The sequence below is a fragment of the Necator americanus genome, chromosome X, assembly GCF_031761385.1.
Source record: "Necator americanus strain Aroian chromosome X, whole genome shotgun sequence".
Taxonomy (NCBI): domain Eukaryota; kingdom Metazoa; phylum Nematoda; class Chromadorea; order Rhabditida; family Ancylostomatidae; genus Necator; species Necator americanus.
In genome coordinates, this window is record NC_087376.1 from 19,911,803 (window position 1) to 19,929,918 (window position 18,116).

General features: G+C 44.1%; 8 protein-coding genes across 9 annotated transcripts; 3 read left to right on the forward strand and 5 right to left on the reverse strand.

Annotated features, from left to right (window-relative positions):
• Nucleotides 1-1,352: 1,352 nt before the first annotated feature.
• RB195_024278 (uncharacterized protein) lies at nt 1,353-4,322 on the reverse strand (the record flags this gene model as incomplete). Its single annotated transcript, XM_064211989.1, has 2 exons — nt 1,353-1,908; nt 4,195-4,322. 2 exons carry the CDS (start codon nt 4,320-4,322, stop codon nt 1,353-1,355), a joined length of 684 nt encoding a protein of 227 aa, XP_064067870.1.
• A 1,691-nt stretch (nt 4,323-6,013) lies between these two features.
• On the forward strand, nt 6,014-6,529 carry RB195_024279 (uncharacterized protein; the record flags this gene model as incomplete). The annotated part of the gene is made up of 1 exon (XM_064211990.1): nt 6,014-6,529. The coding sequence occupies one exon, from the start codon at nt 6,014-6,016 to the stop codon at nt 6,527-6,529; it is 516 nt and encodes a 171-aa protein (XP_064067871.1).
• Nucleotides 6,530-6,910: 381 nt separating this feature from the next.
• RB195_024280 (uncharacterized protein) lies at nt 6,911-7,291 on the reverse strand (the record flags this gene model as incomplete). Its single annotated transcript, XM_064211991.1, has 1 exon — nt 6,911-7,291. One exon carries the CDS (start codon nt 7,289-7,291, stop codon nt 6,911-6,913), a length of 381 nt encoding a protein of 126 aa, XP_064067872.1.
• A 215-nt stretch (nt 7,292-7,506) lies between these two features.
• On the reverse strand, nt 7,507-7,716 carry RB195_024281 (uncharacterized protein; the record flags this gene model as incomplete). The annotated part of the gene is made up of 1 exon (XM_064211992.1): nt 7,507-7,716. The coding sequence occupies one exon, from the start codon at nt 7,714-7,716 to the stop codon at nt 7,507-7,509; it is 210 nt and encodes a 69-aa protein (XP_064067873.1).
• A 388-nt stretch (nt 7,717-8,104) lies between these two features.
• On the forward strand, nt 8,105-8,449 carry RB195_024282 (uncharacterized protein; the record flags this gene model as incomplete). The annotated part of the gene is made up of 1 exon (XM_013437314.2): nt 8,105-8,449. The coding sequence occupies one exon, from the start codon at nt 8,105-8,107 to the stop codon at nt 8,447-8,449; it is 345 nt and encodes a 114-aa protein (XP_013292768.2).
• Nucleotides 8,450-9,538: 1,089 nt separating this feature from the next.
• Nucleotides 9,539-10,141, forward strand: RB195_024283 (uncharacterized protein; the record flags this gene model as incomplete). 2 transcript variants are annotated; one of them, XM_064211993.1, is made up of 1 exon in its annotated part: nt 9,539-10,141. In XM_064211993.1, one exon carries the CDS (start codon nt 9,539-9,541, stop codon nt 10,139-10,141), a length of 603 nt encoding a protein of 200 aa, XP_064067874.1. The 2 variants fall into 2 exon arrangements, with proteins under 2 accessions (XP_064067874.1, XP_064067875.1); XM_064211994.1 differs by having other exon boundaries at nt 9,674-10,141.
• Nucleotides 10,142-13,055: 2,914 nt separating this feature from the next.
• On the reverse strand, nt 13,056-13,505 carry RB195_024284 (uncharacterized protein; the record flags this gene model as incomplete). Its single annotated transcript, XM_064211995.1, has 1 exon — nt 13,056-13,505. The coding sequence occupies one exon, from the start codon at nt 13,503-13,505 to the stop codon at nt 13,056-13,058; it is 450 nt and encodes a 149-aa protein (XP_064067876.1).
• Nucleotides 13,506-13,556: 51 nt separating this feature from the next.
• On the reverse strand, nt 13,557-14,072 carry RB195_024285 (uncharacterized protein; the record flags this gene model as incomplete). Its single annotated transcript, XM_064211996.1, has 1 exon — nt 13,557-14,072. The coding sequence occupies one exon, from the start codon at nt 14,070-14,072 to the stop codon at nt 13,557-13,559; it is 516 nt and encodes a 171-aa protein (XP_064067877.1).
• Between the last annotated feature and the right edge of the window lie 4,044 nt (nt 14,073-18,116).

Consider the following 18,116-nt stretch of genomic DNA (forward strand, 5'->3'; position numbering starts at 1 on the left):
TGAGTGCAACCTCCCACATTTCGCAAACAATAACATACAACGCGACATAATAAAATATTCGCATCATAACAGTATCGGAGGTACTAAAATATATACCAATATACTAATATATACTAAGTACCAAAAGCATGAGGTTAGCCGTATTGGCACTAGCCTAGTTGAGGAGGTCAGTGGGCCGAGCCGTATCTCCAGCTCTCAGGGCCCTGCGTCCGGAAACCTGGTAGCCTAGATTCTGCGTTGTTCAATCCGCTTGGGATGCGCTCCCACGTCTACTTCAATTCAAAATCGTTTGAGGTTTACGAACGTGTAACTGGCCTATACAATGACTTGCGGTGGCTAGCCAATGTGTCAGGTCAGTGTTTTTATCCTTCCAGACAAGTCTGGTACCAATTTATCGACCCCGAAGGAATGAAAGGCTTGGTGAGCATTAGAACAGATTCGAACCTCCGATCGATCGTGCAGGAAGTGGAACCTCTAACTGCTGCACTACACCCGCCCAGGTAGATTCTACCATAGTACCCTTAAAGCCAGCATATCACGAATTTGATGATGAGGGAATCCGCAGGAAAAGGTGGTGATGAGGATTGCAGGATCTAGGGTGGTTCCGCTCTGTTCTCTTTAATCGTCGTAAAAACGACGTGGGAACCGCCTCCTACGAGATGCGTTAGAACGCGCCTCTATGTACACGTCCTGGTCCCCTTAGCAGCCGACTCATTGTTCTCACTTGAATCGGCTGGCGAGGAGACCTTATAAATGTTCGACCGTTCTCACGTGAATGGCGCGTGCACAAGGGTGGCTCGTTGTAACTGAAATCATCATAAAAAATCCGCGTCTTCCAAGCTATTCTTGTTTCGACGATTAAGATGAGTTGAGCAAAACTACCTCGGATGCCGCAATCTACAACTCTATCTCTAGCTTTTCGGCGGATTCCCTCACCACGTCACATTCGTGGTATGCTGCCTTTACCCTCTGTTTTGGCTCCTAGGACTTGAACTCAGGCCTTACGACGTCGATCGCAGTAGCTTGAGCCAGTCACTTGCTTCAACTTCAGTCTTTAATGGGAGTGGTCAAGATTTGGGCTAAGAGTATTGAAGTATAACGCCTAACATCTTAACTAAAGGACCCGTCCACCGTTTATTACCTCCCCATCTATATGGTTTAAAATTCGTATCCGGATAATACCAACTTATCTGTGAGTTTCCATATTTATATGATTTGTGGTTATGTATGTATACTCGTATCTAAACTAACATCCGCTTATGCGAGACTACGCTCCTTGCATCAATCCTTTCGCGTCGCGAAAATCTATGTGGTACTGCTTATAATTCTTCTGTTGCTTTAGACGAATAAGCTCAAAGAAAGCTGGGAAATGAATGCCATATGACGTTGACGTGGTCCTTGAGCCGTATCCAGCTGAGCTCTTCGCTGGACCATTCGTGCAGCGAATACGTCACCCATCTCGTTGGCGGTCTCCCTCGAGGGCGTTTATCGTCCATTCTTCTCATAATGTGAAGGGCCCATCTATGCTTTGCTTTCAATATATATACCGCTGGGTCGCGAAGAGGGGAAATTCCTCTTAAGTCGGAGCTGCAAAGACCGGCGAGGTGTTGTGTGCGCCGGCTTAACTTCAGAAGACATTTCTCAAGGACTCTGTGAGTAGTAAGTAGCTTCCTAGACGTGGCAGCGGTGTCTGCCCACGTCTCCGCTGCGTAACCGAGCGCTGGAAGAACTGTCGAGTCAAACAGATGGGCACGAAGATCTTGCTCCGTCAGTTGGTCCGTAGCTTTCCTGACGAATGCAAATGCTGCCCAAATCTCATCTTTCCATTCAGTTCTTCCTTCAAGTCGTTTTACATATTCATAGAAGGTCCGAGGTATACGTATGACGAAGTTTCCACGATTTGGAAGCCTTCAAGTTGTACTCCTCCGTCGTCGCAGGCGTTCTTCATCGCACTACCATTCTCTTCCCTGCTTCGTTTAATTACTTGAGCATTGTTTCTGTTTTATTGGTACTTCTTAAGAAGAAGACGATGTCTATGCAGAACGAATGTTGGAGAGGGATCTTTCAGCAGCACGTATGATTTTTGTTCCTAAGCAAGTGGTCTAATTATCCATTGTAATGCAGCCAGAAACAGCTTCGGCGATATAGTATTACCTTGCCGTGCTCTCTTTCCAATGGTTAGGGTGACGGGGCGGCGGGAAAGCTGTATCGTAGTGGTTCATCGATCGTTGCAATTAGCTAATGTCTTCACATATGAAGCGACCACACTTTGATCGACAGGGCTGACAGTATTTCATTCGTTCCTGTGCTCTCGAAAGCTTTCTCAGAGTTGAAAAAGATTAGAACAAGGGGGAGATGGAATTCCTGGCAAACTTCTGTTACTCTTGATGCGGTTTGGATGTGATCCATGCAGCTGAAACCCTTACGGAATCTAACTTGCTCTTGAGGATGGGCTTTATCCAGCTTCCTGGATACGCATGAGGATGATCTTGATGAGCATTTTGTACAAGATGCTCGGCATGCATGTCGGATAGTAATTCCAAAGGTCCTCTCGGTCTCCTTTCTTGTGTATAACTTTTGTATATATAACGGTTTTGAGGTCTTTCACTAGTCCGAGATCTTTCCTTTCTGAATAGGCGACCTCGTGTGCACCGCAAAAGTTTCCTGAAGCGGATGGTCACACCTTGAAGGGGGTTTGCAGGTATAAAATCAGGTCCGCGGGTTGTACCAAGTTCCATGCTGTTGATCGCGACTCGCACATCCGAAGGAAGAATCCGTAATGGAGGTTCACCAGTGGGGATGATTGTTCTTGACGAAAGTATTGGCGAACAGAGAACTTTCGAATAGAACCTCTCCATGAAGATTTTTATCTCACGACATGAAGAAGTACGGATCCCGTCTTCAACCAGAAAGACTGTCAGCGGAACATTAGATTCGCGGGCGTCCCTGCGACACTTCTTCAGAATCACTCTTCTTTGTCCTGCTTCCGGAATCTTATTCCACCCCTATTTTGAAAGATCCTCTTGCAACGCTTTTTTGCAACTAGTGTTTGCAGCTAACCGCTCAATATGCGATGGATTCACATCAAGCCTCAAAATTCTTCTTCTTTCCAACAATTCCTTGGTGGTCTTCGAAATTCGATCCAAGTTTGTCGTGCGCGGCTTCGAGGCACGTTCAGCACAGCCTCGCAGTCCTCGGAGCAGTAGGTCGAAGTCGACGTGTGGGTCCTCCTTGATGTGTTAATAACCTTGAATCAAGGAGTTCTTGGGTATGCAATCGTCTTTTATGACTTAATTCCTCCTTTGCCGATAGCAGATGTTCTTTTTTACTCTGTGGTTAGGTTGTATTTTTACACCAACCAGGCGGTGATAAGAACCGCTACAGAAGGATTCTACTACCGAGTTGTCAAGTAGACACTACCTGCGGTTTGTGAGTATGCGATCGATCTCAGGACATGTCGTGCCTATGGGCGATTCCCATGTCCACCGACGATGATCTCTCTTCATGAAAAAGGAAAGAGGCGAGTGAAAAACAACAGCTCGTCGAGACGATTATCGTTTTCATTCCGGTTCCCTAGTCAGACTCTTCCATATCTATATTGCTCTTCGGTCCCCTTTCCTAGTTTCGGAGTCTCCGACAATAAATTTGTAAAAGGACTTCTCGTTGGTGATCACTTTCTCCAGCTCCTCATAAAACGCGTCCATTTCGGAATCATCTGCTGATGTTGGTGATTAGCAATTAGCGATGCTAGTGGATTTTTGGACCCAGAAGGCGGAGGCTAAGAATTGTCTGAGGAGGTGACGGGATCCCGTGAGAATCAACGAGATGGACGACAAATGGATGCACAACAAAACCAGCACCACCTACATTTTGCATTTTGAGAAGAGCATGTATATCAGCGTAAAAATTGTTTTCGCATTGTACGAACAAAGCGTGAGACAGTCTCCATGGCGAGTCGTGTGTGTGTCGCCTTGGTACAGAATGAGAGACGTCCTGAGCAACCTCAGCTTTGAACGCCTTTCACCGTTCGCCATATTGCCCGACATGTCAGAGGGGAGGGATCAGTGCGCACGGTACTGAAGCAGTGTGTATGCGGAGTGACAAGTAGACTTTTCTTCATAATAAGCAGGACTGCCACTGCGAGCTTAGCTTTCATTACTTATCGTCGCTAACCCATATGGATCAGGGACTCACGTTGCGACCAAGACGAAGGTGAATCTTGCCATACGTTTACTCTTGGCTAAGCTTCCGATTTCGAGGACTCGGAATGTCGGAGGTGTCGAACTCCTCAGCTTGGGAGACCCTGCCAGAGGGCGTACCATCGTTGTGCGTCACAATTCGACGCCCATAGTCACGTCCACCCCAATATGGGACGGTAAATATGAGTTGTGAAGGTGATGCAAGTGAGTAAGTTTAACGAACATATTATCCTCAGCGTACTTTTGTAGTTTTTTTTTTGAAGTTTTCTTACCTCACAGAAGTGATGGAAGGCAGTGCTTGGATGCGTCAACTATAGGGCAAAATATCGCAATGTAAGAAGTTTGTGACGGAGTTTGTGGAGCGAAGGATATATCACTTTGACAATACGTCATTTCTGCCGAAGCACTCGAGTTTTGAAGCAAAGAAGTTTAAACAAAAGCCTAAAACTGACGCGTCATAGTAATCGAGTTGTGCTCCTAATGAGTCATTTCCATTGCTGGGTTATTAAAGCTAGGAAAGAAGAGTCATTGCTGGAATTGGATATTGCTATTGCTCACTGCATATTTGGAAGTGAACAAGTTCCATCACTTACAACTCACCATGGATTTTCACATTTGTTTCTCTATCTACCATAAACCGTAGACACGATGTACACACGCCCATTTGTACTCGAAGCAATCAGCTAAAATACAACAAGTTACACCAGAATTCTGAAGTCAAAAGGGAGCTTCAAAACATTTAAAACATGACATCTTCTGTTTGACGGCTTCATGTGATGTAGGGTACGAACATGTACAGTTGTAAAACGTGTTGTATTCGAATGATGCATCGCGTCTGCGGCGAAGGTGTGTATTGCCTCTTGTTTTGCAGATCGCGACAAGTTCCTCGGAGCCTCTTTCTTCTTGTTTTTCATAGTTTTTCATTCTTTTTTTGTGCAAGAGTATATTAAAAGGATAGAGCTGATAAAGAACTTTCCCACAAACTATATTGGTTGTCTTGCAGCTAGTAGGCGCAGAAATCCAATTTCGACAAACTGAAGTTTTTGAGGAGATGTCCAAACATTGGAAGAAACTATTAAAACTAGCAAAAAGAAGCTCTCCTAGCATACGCGTGCGTTGAGAATTTCTCAACGGGGAGTAGTAAGAGGGGTGTGGGAGCAGGAGCGGGGTCGTAAGGCGGGTCGAAAGAGGAGGGAAAAAGAAGAACGCAGCGCAAAGAGGAAAGGACGAGGTTAAATAAAAACATATAATGGCATGCAAAATCTTAGAAAAGTAGATGACGCGAAGAAATTTCTGAAGGATTTTGCGAAAATCTCAAATCTTTTGATCCTAAAATAGTTTGGAAAATACCAATCAAATGAAAGGCATCGAATGAAAAATGCGAAATCATAGGTACAAAGACGAGAAAAAGAGTCTAAATTATACAATACGTTCTGAGCTAATGCGTACAGCCCTGCTTTAGCGTGTGCTGCTTAAGAAAAATAATAAGCTTTTCTACTCAATACGAGGACCATCAACTACTTCTATAGTTGAAATTATTAAAATAATCACAGTCATTACAAATAACGTGATAATAGTTGCGAAGGCTGGAAAACTGAATTGAAAAAGAATTATATTATGACGCACATGATTACCCATTTTTTTAAAATCAACTTGCTATCAAAACCGTTAAATCAGAGCATTACAAATTCCATTTTATCATGCTAAATAAAATAATGGTCTTATTCTGTCACGCGTGTACGTGTGTTTATGTGTGTGTGTTTATGTGTGGGTGTGTATGTAACGAAATTCCAGAAAGCAGCGAGACCGGTCTCATGGCATCGTGTTGGTGCTCGTTCGGTGAAGACACAAAGCCACAAGAAGAGGCAGTCATTTGCGAACTACATTCAGTACGGCGGACAAAAAGCTCCAGCGGCACATTCCTTCCAAGTGGAGAACTAACGGTGATGGATGCAAAAACTAGAAGTCTCAGGAAAATTGGCGTCCTATTCGACACAGCAGCAGAGTCCTCTTTCATCAACAGTAGTCTCGCCGACGACCTTAATCATCTCACTCTCGAAAAAACAAAGTTGCGTCTACACACGTTCGGATCAGAACAAGTGCAAGAAAAAATATGCCACAGGGTTCAACTAGAAGTCTGGGATGTTAAAGGACAATCTCTGTCTCTGTCACTCCTCACACATGATGTATTGGCAAAATCCTTCGACACTTCGCCATTATGTGAAGAGGAAATGGAGTTCAACCGCAAGTTGAACATTCCTATTAAGCTCAATAGAGACAAGTCGACAGTTCAACCACTGATTCTCCTTGGATACAGCTATGGTCATTAATTGGAGATGGCCAACCTCAGGCTCAGCTGCCCTCAGGACTTCATTTTCTTTCCTCTCGCTTGGGTCATTTGTTAGCAGGTCAACTCCACCGACCTTTGGACGAATCTAACAATCAGAACGAACAAGTGGAATGGCAACTACACTTTAGATGAATATGGTTTCGTCTTTGAAGGAAGAAGATACAAAAATCTCTCGCAAGATAACGTAACAAAAGCAAGTAACTAAGAGAAATGTAGCAAACACAACAGTCATGGTGACTTGACTTAATCGGCGGGCTGATATCATCGCCTGACGCGGTTACCCGCATCTTCGCCGAGGTGTGCCGTCCTTGAACACAGCTCTGCCCAAGCTTTTCGATCTTCTGTGAGAGCTTGCACAGAATCAATCCATTCCGAGTGTCCTCAGCTCCTCTTTCACCACCTCAGTCCAGAACTTCCGTTTTCGGCCAGGTGGCTTCTTCCAGCTCGAACCCGACAAACTCCTCAGAACTCGTTGAACAAGGCGATCTGCTGGTCTCCTTAATATATGACCAAAGAAGCGAAGACGATTTACTATAGCAATTTTCGATGGTGGTGCAAGATGTTGGTGTCTTTCACGTGTCATCCGCCGGTATACCACATCAATTTCTGCGTAAAGATTCTCATTGTGGCATACCCTAGGCCAAAAGTAGCCAAGTAACCATTTAAGCAGCTTTCGTTCCGTGCAATCAAATCTCTTCATCACCGCAGATGGTGCTGCCCAAGTCTCCGATCCGCACATCATGATGGGGCGAATTGCGGATAGGTAGACTCGCAACTTGACTTCGTTGGTAATGGCCGTCGACCACAGGCATTTCGTTAAGGATTTAATCCAGAAGTGGCCTTAGCGCATCTTTGCTGAATACCTTTCTCGTAGCTGCCGTTGTTCTTCAGCATACAGCCCAGATAACAAAACTCATCGACTGGTTGTCGGTCCACCCTGATTCCCGTTCGAGGTTTCTAAGAGATCCACATCTGCTTGCATTTATTAGGGCGTAGACGTAGTCCATAGGCTGTAGCCAGCTTCGATACAAGGTCGACAACATTTTGAAGTTTCGTACTGCTTTCAGCGAATATAACAACATCGTCAGCATACTCGAGATCGGTCAAGGAGCGTCCTGATGGTGCTAGAATGATATAGGGAAGACACTGATCTACTGTTCTTCGCATTATTCGTCGATGGCGAAATTGGACAGAAAGGGTCCATCCACTGCCCCTTGTCTTACTCCAGCTGCCACTTCAAACGGTGTTGTACATTCGGCTGGTGTTCGAACTGCAGCAGTTGTTCGTTGATTCGTGTCATCAAGCAAGCGAACGAACTTTCCTGGTACTCCATCGGTTGAGAGAGTCTCGCGTTGAGAAGTCGGCCTCGGTGAGGAGAGTCGAACGCGACTTCAAAGTCCAGAAACGCTAGCCGTGGTATTTGACCCTATGGGCTGGATTTTACCTCCTACACAAGTCAAACGTTCTTCTCAGATCATTGTGGAGAGACAAATTCGACTGGAAAACAGTGCTACCTTCAGACCGCACGCTAGAGTGGCAACGGATATGCGAAAGCATGAAGGGCTTCAAGAAGTTAATCCCAAGATTTCTGTCCATGAAGTACCAACAAACATCTCTCATTACATTCGCTAATGCCAGCAAAGGAACGATTGCTGCATGTGTATACTTACATAGTGGAAAATTTACTAGTCTTCTTCTTGCCAAGGAGAAACTGCCATCACTCAAACACGACGTGACGACACCGAAAATAGAGCTAAATGCAATGACTCTAGCAATGCGGATAACCAATGCGGTACTAGCTCGTAACAGACTAAAAGAGATCAGCAAGAATGTGACCCGCATAGAGGCCGGTGGAACTCAAGTATTCTTCTGTCATATTCCATCACAGGGGCGGGTGTAGTGTAGCGGTTGGAGGTTCCACTTCCTGCACGATCAATCGGAGGTTCGGATCCGCCCTAGTGCTCACCAAGCCTTTCATCCCTCCGAGGTCGACAAATTGGTACCAGACTTGTCTGGGAGGATAAAAACACTGACCCGACACATCGGTTAGCCACCGCATGTCATTGTATAGACCAATTACACGTTCGTAAACCTTAAACGATTCTGAATTGAAGTGAACGTGGGGGCGCATCCCAAGCGGATTGATCAACGCCAAAACCTTTTGACTTCATGGTAGAATCTAGGCTACCGGCCCACTGACATCCCCAACTAGGCTAGTGCCAGTACGGCTAACCTCATGCATACTAGTTATAGTTATATCTAGTTATAGACGAGGCAACCACGTCAGAGATAAACGAAAAGAAATGCTCCGACATGTTCGCTCCGCCGCGAGGACGATCATACAGTACCATCGAAAGGATTGCCGCAAGAATGCTTCGTTTTATACAAGTTGTAGTGCACCGAATTAATGGAAGAAAGGAGAGGAAAATTTCGCTTTCTTCTCTCCTCTGTGAATAAGTCAACGCAAGTAACCGAAGTATCGAAGGAAAGAAAATTTCGGTTGCAAATTTGATCAAGTGAAGCAACACCAGAACATGGCCATCACACCTTCATTCATGAAAGTCATGCAACATTTGAACATCGAGTCTGACGAGCACATTCTCTTCAGATATTTTGAACGTTTAGGGAACAGTCCCCTGACAAAGCCAATAATTAGCTGATAGTACTACGGAACTCATGACTGGCAGAGATAATCATAAGAGATTCTCATAACAAGGGACACCTTGGGATTAATCACACCATTGCCATTGTACGTCAGAAATTCTTACCTAAACTACGAGCACAAGTCACATGTATCATCCGACTTTGCATGTCTCGCCAACGACTTAACAACTTGCCATAAAAGTATCCCAAGCAGGCCAATTTACCAGAGAGAAGACTTTGCAAATCAAGATTTCATGAGGATATTGGACTCGTCTATTTCGAACCACTAACTATAATCCTCACTGACGGCACTCAGGGCGAATGTTGCTGTGCTATACCAACATGTATGGTAACAAGGATGCTCCATCTGGATATTGCTTGCGACCTTTTAACAGTTGCGTTTCTAAGTCTACTTCGACTATTTTTCAGTCTTCGAAGTATCCCGAAAACCATCACAAGTGATAATGCTCCAACATTCACGATGGGGGCTACTATTCTTCGAGAATGCGTGGAAGCTCTACAGCAACACCCGGCTTTATCTCGAGAACTCAGCAGTCGTGAAATTCACTGGCGGTGCATTACACCATACGACCCTTGGAAAGGAGGGCTTCACCAACGTCTTATCGAGTCAGTAAAACCCTCGCTTTATAAGACGGTGGAAAAAGCAGTATTGAGCTTCGATGAGTTATCAACCATACTCGTCGAAACAGAAGCACTCCTCAACACAAGGCCACTACTCTACATGGATTCTGAATCCGCTAATGAATCCATACTACGACCAATCGATTTCCAGCAAAATGAAATGGAGATCCTACACTTATTTGACACGAATCCACAGCTTGAAGAAGACCCTAACTATCTACCGTCAGTAGAGCCTGTTCTCATCTACACAAAGGCGCAAGCTGTTCAAGCGCTTCAGAGCTCATGCAAGTTTACAGAGAACTTCTGAAATCTGTGGCAAACTCAATACCTCACGTCATTAAGGAAGAAACATCAACTTGAGACAGATATGAAGAGGCGGTCCAATCGCTTACCCAAAACGTGACGTCGACGACGTTTACTTCGCTGTATACAGGGCGGAGTTGAACTGCTCTCGCAGGATCAAAAGCCGTACACGAACCCATTCAACCAATACCCACTGCTGGAGAATGGGAAGCATAGACGACCTTTTCGGGAACCCAGATGGATCACTGAGAGAAGCGACCGCGGTACTGCCTTCAAGACGGAAGATACGGAGGCCAGTAAATTTGCTCATACCCTTTGAGCTAGACGACGAACTTGAGAGAAATGAAAACTCGTCGACAATAAAGTTTCAGAAGAGCAAAAAGAGGCAGTAGGAAATCCATACTTCCAGATACAACCTTCGCACACGCAAAAAGTTGATTCAATAAAGCAGTCAGCAAAGCAACGAAAGCTAGTCACCAAGTAGGAGTAATTCCATTTTTCATCAGCACTTTGGTGAGCCTTGCTGTGGTATGTAGATATACACAAGCATAGAAAACGTAGGGGTGGAAATCTCCATTGCACGAAGTTGCACTGATCTCGCAAGATCAAGACCATACGAAATCTACGCAGACGACAGCTGTCAGATCTAGAAAACGCCGCAATTGTTAGAAACAGTCAAATTTCCTCATAAAGTACTGCTACATGAGCAACAAGTTCTGTGGAAATTCGTGGATAGCACTTCAGCTGGCACCATTGAAACCACGTGACCTCCGTCACCGTTCTGCGAACATATCGACTGTGTACAGTGTTCCGCAATCGTTTTTAATCCGAAATGTTGGCCGGTCTGCGTTATTGCGGCTTCAGCTCCGACAATCTGGTAGATAGTGCCGGTACTGTGCTCGCATAAGAGGCTCGATAATCGAAAGCATCATTCCCAATGACGGCGATCATCACAGGGCATTATGTAACATCCCAGACGCGAAGCTCATCATTCGGCAAAAGATTACGACTGCAAGGAGGGAGCTGGAGAGAATGAACGCATTCGCGTAAGATCGGCTATGGGGAATGTCGATAAGATCGACTTCAATCAATTTCCCTTTTTTTTTGTACTATTGTGTACTGTGAAGTATTATTATTACTATTATTATTATTGAGTATTATGCATTGTATCAAGTGTTCTGTACTATAGTCAAGTATTGGTTTTCTGTCAATCGATAGGCGAGGAATGCGATATCCAAAGCTTTCATCTAACTGCCGCACGAGGCTCTAACAACATAGCATTCCTCTCCTTCTTAGAAAGTGCCCAGTGGTTGTGTTGCAGAAAGTTGTTTCATTTGTTTCACAAGTCTGCCTTGCTATACTCGTTTTATGACCATTTAATTATGAATATCATTCGCTTGCTTCCTATGTAATCTTTGCATTTAATTGTGGACGACATTATTTGTCTGGTTTAGTTGCCCAATTTTGATTTGAACCCTACATTGGTCGCGTTTGTGTTCGTGTCTTGTGAAAGTAGAAGTTTACATCCACGTGGCGTGGTCAAGCACCATTTGGCGAGCAACCAAACAAGTACGCCACACACACAAAACGCTACAATTCTAAACCTGTACGGGTTTTCCATAAGGCAGATCGTGACGCTAGGCTAGGTGAATGTCTAAAATGCTCCATATGTCTCTGGTCCGGACACTACTACAGACAGGTCAGGGGCCTGGCCATGGGGAAAAGACTAGCTCCCACACTAACCATTGCATTCATGTACAAAATAGAACAACCCATCCTGGAACGAAAATCTTCCCTGTACTATCGTTACACTGATGACTGTTGCATTGTATGCCCCACTCAAGACGAGATGGACACTTGTTTCGAGCTTCTAAACCAGTAATCCCTTTACATACGGTTCACACGGGAAAAACCCAAAAAAACTGGTTGTCCTTCTTCAAAGTGGAAACACAGTGGTCCAACGGTGAGTTGAAGACACGATGGTTCCGAGAACCTAGTAGTAGAAATATATTGGTTCGCCGACTTTTCGCTCACCTCTGGAAAACGAACAAATCAGTCATTCGGAACATGTTTAGGACAGCCGTGAGGGTGACATCTGATGTCCAGGAGCAAATCGATGCGGATAACCTTGCGCAGCGGATCGTAACTTCTAATCGTTATATTGCTGATCTACCTCGGAGGCTATGTCCTATTGTGCAGCGAGATTATGCCACAGTGGATGACTTGAAGAAGATCAATTTCTGCTTACCTTTCATAACCGACGACCTGAGTAAGGCGATAAGGGCCAGTCGGGATAGGTGTGGTCACGATGGGAGTTGTGGAAGTACCTCCCACAAATCTCAAGAAGCAGTTAGTCCGAAACAGAATGTACGATCGCATTTTCCTGACTCAAAACTGTGTAATATGCCCGTTTGATATGGCAGGCGATTGCCTCTGGCGTAGCTTATTTAACTTCGTGCAAAGCATGCGGCGAACAATGCATTGGCGAACCAGAGCGACCTCTTTGTGTTCGTATTAAAGAACATCTGGATGGGATGATACATTCAAACGCTGCAACCCCTCTCGGAACTCATCGCAGAAAACGTCATGAAAATGACCCTTTCTGCATAGCTGCCACGATCCTATCGTACGAACCCGAACTTGTTGCTCGCAGAACTTTGGAGGCGTTTTGGATAAACGCTAAAGGTCCAAAAATGAATAGGAGGAAGAGTGCACAACCGTGACCAACGAGCTGGCTCTGTATCAGGACCTTTGCGGGTTTTTATCGGGGTTGTATACGGGTCGCATCCTAATTATTAGGGTGTTCGGGAAGTATCTGCTGAAATGCGGCATAATTTCAAAACAACACAACTTTTTAAAAACATTTTATTATTCGATGAAATAATCTCCATCAACGTCGACAACCCTCTGCCAACGTCTCACAAGATCACGGATTCCTTTGACATAAAACTCCGGCGACTTGGAGGCGAGAAAGCCCGAAGGTCACTTTCGAGGTGGTCACGATCGTCGTAGCGCTTCTCTTCCAGGTGATGCTGAAGCGATTGGGAGAGGTGGTAGTCGCTCGGGGCCAGGTCCGGGCTGTACGGTGGGTGCGGTAGAACTTCCCATCCGAGCTCCAGAATTTCCTGGGAAGTCTTCTTCGCGCTGTGAGGGCGCGCGTTATCGTGCAGCAGGCGAACGTTGTCGGGCTTTGGGTGCTCCTTGCGGATCTTGTCGGCCGGTCTTTGCAGTTGAGCGCAGCAGACCTCGGTAGTAACTGTCGTGTTGTCCGGCAGCAGTTTGAAACAGTAGATTCCATGAACTCCCCACCAGACGCTCAGCATGACCTTCTTCTCATGGGTTTCACCTTTCACGAAAGAATCCGGCATTTCATCGCCAGCGCACCACGCACGTTTGTGGGTGTGGTTGACGTAGAGGACCTATTTTTCATCTCCAGTGACAATGGTGTCCAGCCAGTCGAATCTGCGGCCTCTGGAGAGCAGCTGAGTGCAGATGTCCAGGCGTCGTTGGCGGTTGTCGTCGCTCAATGCATGTTGGAGCCACTGACCGAGCTTTTTCACCATTCCGAGAGATCGCAGTGCATTGTTCACGATAAACAGCGAACAGCCAAGTCTGGCAGCAAAATACCGCACAACTTCATACGGATGCTGCTCCGCCAGATTCTTCAGTTCGTCGAACGATATTGCAGTCGGTCGACCAGAGCGAAACTCATCTTCGAGTTTTCTATTTCCGTTTTTGAAGCGCTGGAACCAGACACGCACAGACCGCTCAGAAGGGGCTTCAGTGCCAGGCACTTGACTCAAGTTTCGATGGGCTTCAGCAGCGGGGTGGCCAGATTCGAAATCGTAAAGGAGTACGTGTCGAATATGGGTGGAATATAGAATCCGACTATTATAGGATGAAATGGGCAAGAAAGAGGGAGCCAGATATATCATGTGTATACAAGCGGTCTATATATCCTTATATAATATATTTTAAACGGGAACTTCCAGAACATCTCAAAAATCTGCGCTACTGTGAAATTTTCGGCGGATACTTCCCGAACACCCTAATAGTATTAACGGAGCAATTTTATCACACGGAGGTCGTTAATATCACGATAACGCGACAACCTAAGTAAGCAAAACGATTTGGGCCATTTTGGTTTGGACTTTGGATGTAGTATCACGAACGTGATACTACTTAATTAGCTCAATAGCTGCTTTTTTGTGTCTTATAGCAATGCTTATCTGTCGATGATTCATAATGTAATTTGAGTTAGCGCAGTCTGGCGGCCGAATTTGTAGTGCTTAGGTTCGCAGTAACAAAAAATGATTCATTGGACAAAGATGTTTACAGGCCAACAGAGTACTTCTTTGTGTTAGCTTGTACAGGACACCATAATAGTACTCTGCCCTCAATGTATCATATAAATAGCCGTAGAAAGTTCATTGTGCCATTTTTCTTGCTTTTCATGTTGTTTATAATTTTGCTAGCTCTTCCTGCCTACATGTATTGCTTGCCTTTATTACTGTTAATCATTTGCTCGCTTTGCTTGCCTTAGTTACCGTTAATGTCATGGTTTAATTACCCAAGTTTGAGGTGGTGCTGAATAAAGTTGCTAAGTAATATCACGCGTGGCACATAATACGAGACCGTCAACTACCGAAGCCCAATACAAGTCCTCCAACAATACATGTAGCATCTCAGGGAGTGATGACTTGTTCTAGATGAGACATTTGAGAAGATATATTACAAATGATCTGACTTTCCAGGCTCTGACGAAGGCGACGACGCCGAAACATAGGCCGTAATGAAGCTTGTTAACAATCTTTGCTCTCGCTTCAATTTGACTATCGACAAGCTCTAAACAACCTATTGATTAGGAGTGTTATAAACATTTCATTTAGTTTTAAGGAATTAGCGCAAATCCTTTGAACACTTCTTCGCCGGAGATATACCTGCGGTATATGCCAATATTACGATTGCGGAGGTGTGAAAGTGATTAGCAAAGGTTGGTAAAACTTTCCTTGTTTCCAGGCCAACATTTGTCAGAACTAAATTCTTGAAGTATATTTGAAATCAGCAGCTCAGTTTCTTTTGAATGGTGTTTTCAAGACCTGATTTTGCTTAAGAATTCCGACCTGTTCACGACGGATTAATCCGTCGGCTACGGATTTTGGGACAGTAGTTAGCAGTGTGTGTGTAGTCGTGGTTTGGTAGTGCTGTAGTCTCCTCTGCACCTAATCAAAAGTTTTCAGAAAATCCCACCTAGATCGATAGAGCTGATGTGGGATACAACACCATTTTCTTCAAGAACGCTGACTTTTCATATACGAACCTATGCACCCGAAGAAGTGCATTCTGTGACTCTCCATGATTTTACAACTGTAAATATCGAACGTTTCGCTGATGTTGTTGAGTGTTTTCTCACCGTTTGGGAGACGGTGTGAGAAATGGCACATCTAGTGACGAAGCAGTGAGTTCTTCACCATCCTACATAAACATTTTTTGCCTTTTCGTGTTCACACTCCACATTGCATTCTATTCTTCTGCTATTATAGGACTACGATAACGTTCCATTCATGTTCTTATTCCTTATTTCCTAGTTCAGTACTGGATCACTATAATGCAGTAGAAAAGTGACGATGATTTCCGAAAAGCCTGCTGTATTGTTGTAACCAGCTTCACGAGAAACTCCTAGAAGCCTGGACGTCATTTTCGAATGAACTGGTAAAATGTATAGAGTCGATAATAATGGGTAGGATGATTGTGATCTTTGCAATCAGGGCTATCAACAATCTCCATATGTAAATTTTAAAGGCATCACCCTACGAATCTGAGGTGGTGCAGATTTCAAGTGGATTATTCGTATACGAGATGGGAGACTACGGAGAGGGAGGTGATTCCGTCCATTTCTTTCTAATTGCCGTAAAAAACGGCCCGGAAGATGCGGCGCCGCACAAGACTGGCGCGCTCCAATCGAACCTTTTGTACAAAATGGTGCGCCAAAACGAATGAAGCCGTATCTTCCGGGCCGTTTTTTTACGGCAATTAGGAAGAAGTGGACGGAATCACCCCCTCTCTGTAGTCTCCCATCCCGTATACGAATACTCCACCTGAAATCTGCACCACCTCAGATTCGTGGGGTGATTCCTTTAAGAGGAAATAATTTTCCTATTTGTTGTCTGTTGCTGGGGATGCAGGAGCATGCAGATATGTCTATAATGCTGAAACATATTCCTGAAGAACAATCCTATTAGGTTATAACCGTACACATAGGTATAGGGGTCTTCGAATAGCTGGGAATCCAGTTTTGAAATTTATCAGGATATGAGCGTTGGAATTCAGCTATATCTAAATAATGCTATTTTGAATGCTTTCGTAAGCGTAAGTTTGAGTCAATAAATGTACGGTTATTTTTTTTACGACTTAAGGCCTTTTTTTGCATTGAAATCGAATTACGATCTGCTTCGTTACTCCTTGTCAAACAATTACATGCTATCAGTTTGCAAGTGTGAAGGTAAAATTAAAGGAATTATTGTTTGGTTTGCCCTTTGCAGGCGTTTGTCAATGCTTTGCTTCGAATGAATGAATTCCAAATGAAAAAAAAATCCATGTAAAGATAGTAGACTACGACCTTCCTTTGCCGAAGCCGTTTCGAGAAAGTAATGAATTTGAATAAGCGAGCATTGCAAGTCAGCAATAAATTCTGATTTTCTTATGCTACTCTCAAATAATGTGGCGTGTCAGAGAACACCGATTGTATTTTATCTTATCTGCAACGTAGATGGGTGGTGAAAGTAAGAAATTGTTGCTTACAGTTAGAAGCGTTTTTACTGCTCTCCTTGATGCCCTTCTCAGTGCTAGTAAATGCAACATAAACTGACATGGTAACTCGGTTATGGTGACGTACCTGTATTGCGATCTTCAGGGAGGTATGACGATATTGCAATGGAACACAAAATTATAGACAATAAGAGTGAAGGAGACAACGGTGAGTCTCCTCAGCATTGTAACCATGGAGATCGTTGCGTGGATTGTTAATTAAAGCACACATATTCTCTACAGAAAACGTTGCTTATATTTGTGTTTATTTGGTCAATCATAGTTGAGGATAACGATAGATAATGATAGAATGGAACGTATAGTGCTGCAAAATTTTAGAAAATAAAGGGAAGAGAGCACCAAACATTATCCGCTGCTTTGAAACGCAGCGTGTGCTTCGAAATAAGAACCACGAAGTAGGTACAGCGCCTACAGAAAGAAAAAGTGACAGAAGCTTTCTAGTAGAAGCACTGGTGAAGTGGAAAAAGTGAACAGAAATAAGAAGAGGAACCAGAAGAACTTAGATAGCAAAATGGGAGAAAACTGTCCCCCAATCAGATTTCATGCTTGTAGGTATTCAAGGTGTGTCCGGGATGAACATAGCACCTTTACTGCACTTAAATAGCCTCGGATCTCCGCAATAGTTAAACTCTGCAAAGGAAGAAGTTATCGCATACACTAATTATTTTTATTTATCCGAGATTTGAACCCTTTGCGATGTTTTTGAATGGCGATTCTCAAAAGATGTCCATGATTATTATTATTTAGTTCGCCCGTTGTTAACTCTACAATTAGCGTGAGGTCACTAAATACGATATACGATATTCCAGACTATATATATATATATATATATATATATATATATATATATATAGTTTATAATTGCAGTTTCTATTTTGATTTGCTTGAGCTGTAGCGAAAAGGTAGTAGAGCCTTAGTATTAATCTATATTAACAGCAAACGTTTCGGCGCTATCGCCTTTCTCAGAAAATGGAAAATGAAAGCATCGGCGCGCTGTGAACCCAGACTCGAAGGATAGTATCGTAACTTCTACCTCTATTTCTGAATTGTGATAACATATTCCACAGTGTGCTCCGTGTGGGATAGAGAGTTTAAATTTTGCGAGTCCATCCGGATCCCCTTCACCCGAATACACAGCGGGCGTCCATTTC